The sequence below is a fragment of the Dysidea avara genome, chromosome 9 (assembly GCF_963678975.1).
Source record: "Dysidea avara chromosome 9, odDysAvar1.4, whole genome shotgun sequence".
NCBI lineage: Eukaryota > Metazoa > Porifera > Demospongiae > Dictyoceratida > Dysideidae > Dysidea > Dysidea avara.
The window spans coordinates 12582021-12586376 of NC_089280.1; the positions used below are offsets into that span (position 1 = coordinate 12582021).

At 37.8% G+C, this 4356-nt stretch overlaps 1 protein-coding gene across 1 annotated transcript; it reads right to left on the bottom strand.

The window, feature by feature from the left end:
- Positions 1 to 889: 889 nt before the first annotated feature.
- Positions 890 to 3249, bottom strand: LOC136267488 (uncharacterized). Its single transcript, XM_066062654.1, has 5 exons — positions 3150 to 3249; positions 2342 to 2615; positions 2066 to 2288; positions 1281 to 1893; positions 890 to 1044 (listed from the first exon to the last, which is right to left on the bottom strand). Exons 1-5 carry the CDS (start codon positions 3247 to 3249, stop codon positions 890 to 892), a joined length of 1365 nt encoding a protein of 454 aa, XP_065918726.1.
- Positions 3250 to 4356: the final 1107 nt, after the last annotated feature.

Sequence of the window (4356 nt, forward strand, 5' to 3'; positions counted from 1 at the left end):
GTTCCCGTTACATTAATTTTATTCCCAAAGTGGGTATATTGAAATTCCCATTGTGTAAATTCTATTCCCTTTGTGGGAATCGTAAAATTCCCATTTCATTAAATTGTATTCCCATCATGGGTATATTAAAATTCCCATCATGTAAAGTCTATTCCCATAATGGGTATATTGAAATTCCCATAATGTATATTCTGTTCCCATTATGGTAATGCTGAAATTCCCATTGCATAAATCCTGTTCCCATCACGGGTATATTGAAATTCCCCTTATGTATAGTCTATTCCCATAATGTGTATATTGAAATTCCCATTTCGTAAGTTCTATTCCCATCATGGGTATATTAAAATTCCCGTTGTGTAAAGTCTATTCCCATAATGGGTATATTGAAATTCCCATAATGTATATTCTATTCCCATTATGGTAATGCTGAAATTCCCATTGCATAAATCCTGTTCCCATCATGGGTATATTAAAATTCTCCTTATGTAAAATCTATTCCCATAATGTGTATATTGAAATTCCCATTTCGTAAGTTCTATTCCCATCATGGGTATATTAAAATTCCCGTTGTGTAAAGTCTATTCCCATAATGAGTATATTGAAATTCCCATTACATAAATTCTATTCCCACCATAGGTATGTAGGTAGGTTTCACTGTACACGAAATAGCAGATACGGAAGATAACTGTATAATATTATCATACATGTATATGTGAAGAGTACAATCATAGATTAGAATGATACGCATGTAATCAAACGTACAGCTAGTCTCTGAGTCAAAAAGATTCTATTTCCTTTAGTACATCCTCTCTACTTAGGTTATTAATATCGGCTTCATCTTTAACACTGACAACACCCTCTCTCAAGAGTAGGGAAGCAAGCGGAATTATTAGATTTTTTTGTCACATTTAGAAAGGTTTTTCTTTTCCTCGCTGGTACAGTACAGTCTGGCAGCAGAATACAGTTGGGATCGTGACACATTCCTTATGTTGTTTATACTAAATGCACAGAAAATGACAGCTGTGGCACTCTGCTTAGTCAACTCTATAATTCAGAGAAAAACACAAAACAGACAGGATAATTTTTTGGTAAGTAATTGTTAATTATAATGTACATGATTATATCAAGTATTGTTATAATAACTGCTTAAAAATTATGTATCTACATGGTTGAAGTGAAACATAAACATGCAAATGTTTTCACTGGAGTTGATTTGCATTATGCAAAGTATAATATGCCAATGAAATTATTTAAGCACACATGTATCTACATAGACATACCAGGTGGCAATGTCCTGCCTGCAGTACTAGTGGGATTGTCAGACACCTTCTTACTCTTTCCTTTATTTGTACTCCCATTTGATTCCTCACTCTCCTCTTCACCAGAATCTGAGAATTCATCACTGGGTATGACAACCTTAAGCTTGTCATGTGACGATGTCCTGCCTGCAGTACTAGTGGGAGTGTTGGACACCTTCTTACTCTTTCCTTCATTCTTACTCCCATTTGATTCCTCACTCTCCTCTTCACCAGAATCTGAGAATTTGTCACTGGGTATGACAACCTTAAGCTTGTCATGTGACAATGTCCTGCCTGCAGTACTAGTGGGAGTGTTGGACACCTTCTTACTCTTTCCTTTTTTCTTGCTCCCATTTGATTCCTCACTCTCCTCTTTACCAGAATCTGAGAATTCGTCACTGGGTATGACAACCTTAAGCTTGTCATGTGAGTCATGGGTTTGTGAAGAAGACACCTTATAATCATCAGGAAGAGTGGCCTTACTGGTTGACAATTCTGCAACTCTTTGTTTTCCACTATCATTCTTTACTATTTCGTCAGCATGCTTAGTAGCAGATCCTTTTTCTTTCTTAACTCTTGACCTCTTTGCAGGTGGCTAATACAGTATAACAATATACAATATAAGAATAGCATGTGTAAAAGTATGCATGTGTTACAGTAATAGTGTGTTAATTTATTTTGTTTTATTATACAGCCCCCTGTACTGGAGAAATATATGCTACTGCACATATATGTGCAAGCATATATTATGGTAGAATGTGATTTACCTTTTCATAATCATAGCCCTGGTTAATCTGCCTCTTCCTCTCATGGAGACAATCTTTAATGTGTTGTCTGATGGCCTCTTCACCAAAACCATCCATTGAATAGTCTTTTGCAAGCTCCTTTGCAAAAGCAGTGAGCACTTCTTGCAATGCTTTATTGTTGCGGAAACTAGGAATATTATTTCCTGGCCACTTCTCTGCAGCCTTTGTGGACACCATGTTTCTCCTAGTAAATAATCAGCATAATTAGGTAATAGTACAGCCACTTGTACCACTAACTTCATCAAGTACATCCGTTTATCCATATCTTTCATACTTCTCATGGCATGCAACGTTAGTTTAGAATTGCGTGTTAGGTTTTTTCCTACTGGGTCTGCATTTTGAGAATTTGAGGTTGCTGGGTTTGTGTCAGCTGAAGAGCTAGCTTGTGATCCAGCAATGAGTTTGCGAAGTAACAGCTGCTGCTTCAGAGTACAAAGACCACAAGAATTCAACATCTCCATAGTAGCACAGCTCCCAAGCATCAGTAAGGTTTCCCCATCAACTTCTTTCTCTAGGAGATGATGAAAAGACAAAGTAAACATAATTATATACACACACGTGCTAAATACAATATTGTTATTCACAAGTATGTTATATAAGACTTGTACAAGTAGCTTACAATTAAAATGCATGCTCACTATGTCCAAGATACAACTAAAACCAAACAATGTAACAAAATCACCACCATTTGACCAGTTAATGTTCCACCAAGAAACTTGGACAACTCTTCAATTCACCATACACACTATAGGGTACAGACTTAGGTTCATAGTTATAGGTTTTTCATTGGTCTTGTCCAGGGTTGCTAGCTAGCTATATAGTGTGTATGATACTTGAGTAGAGGATTGCCAGAAGAATAACTAATTTTCAGGACCAGAATGAGACAAAATTGCTAGCAACTAGGCCATATAATAAGTGCTACAAATATATAGAGGCACAACAAAGACAGCATAGGTGACAACAAGTAATACATAGTTTGTGAAGTGTGAGTAAACAAAAATACCAACACCTGATATGTGTTTACGTACAGCAACTAATTCCATACCTTCAAAACGCTTCACAACATCATCACTGAAGTGCTCACTAGCCCATCGCGCTGTCTCCTCACAGGTCCAATTAGCGATTTCAGTCTCATTGCTCGCCATAGATAACGGTGATGAACAACGACGGACGGCTACAAATAACCAGGGCTCAGGTGGCAGACAGTAGCTAAACAGCTCAGGTTTTGTATTCAAAGTATCGTCCTACTTGTTTCTCGAAAGCCTCGTCGAAAACAAACTCGTTAACAAATAGATCCTGGAGCAAATCACTTCTCACGCAAATGAAAGCGTGCGCCTCCGCGTTCAATGGATCCGATTGGATAAAGTTATCCATTACGAAATGCGCGCGCATAGTATTCCCTCCGTTTACTTGCCGCGAAAAGAGTCGAATGGATGGATGGAGTAGAAGCGAAATTACTTGCTGTAACTGCGCAGCTTTGAGCTATATTCATGTCCACTGCCCTTGCTATCGGTGTAGAAAGAAAGCTCTTTCTAGGTCAGTAGAGTACCGCCATTGGAAGCAATCCAAATTGCTTTCCACAAGCCAGACTTCCACACTGGACATTGCTATGCTTAATCCCAATGATGTCAGTACGGAAGAAAGTCCTATTGGTGAGCCTTTCTACATTAGCTACCTATACAACTAGCATGTTGGGAGGTTGATACCGTAAGGCAAGAAAATTTCGCGGGGTTCAAATTTTCGAGGGTCCCCTTATAAAAAATTTACAGAAAACGTATTGAGATTGATGTCTAAGCCATGAACATTTGTCCACGGAAATTACTGATTTAACCTCATTTTGGCATTCCTTGAAAATTTTGTTGCCTTACAGTAATTTGCGTGAATGTGTAGCTATACATGAACTTAACTCATAGGTGATGTAGAAATTAACAATATGGAAACAGAAATGGATGAAGTAGTATATGTAATGAGCAACCTGTATCAAGTAATGGGCAAAATAGTGGACTTGTTTGTGACAATGGGGCTGAGCACAATATAAGTGACCGTAATATGACTGACGAGCTTGACAGAAATGATTGTGGATCAAATGAATCAACTACTAATAGTGATGATGCTGAAGTTGTACAGGCAGTACTGAAAGCTTTTGGACTTGCTGAAGAAATGAGTGCGTCAGAAAAACTTGATGGAAATAATAGAATATGGACGTGACTTATACTGTCAAGGGATCACAGAAAAACTAAACAGGTGGCCAA

Bases quoted from the DNA above. Each gene is read 5' to 3' on its own strand.
- LOC136267488 (XM_066062654.1), bottom strand. From the start codon at position 3,249: ATGGCGAGCAATGAGACTGAAATCGCTAATTGGACCTGTGAGGAGACA. The intron at 2,289-2,341 runs GTTAGTGGTACA...ATTATTTACTAG, and splicing joins AAACGGATGTACTTGATGAA to GAGAAACATGGTGTCCACAA. The intron at 1,045-1,280 runs GTATGTCTATGT...TCTGAATTATAG, and splicing joins AGGCAGGACATTGCCACCTG to AGTTGACTAAGCAGAGTGCC.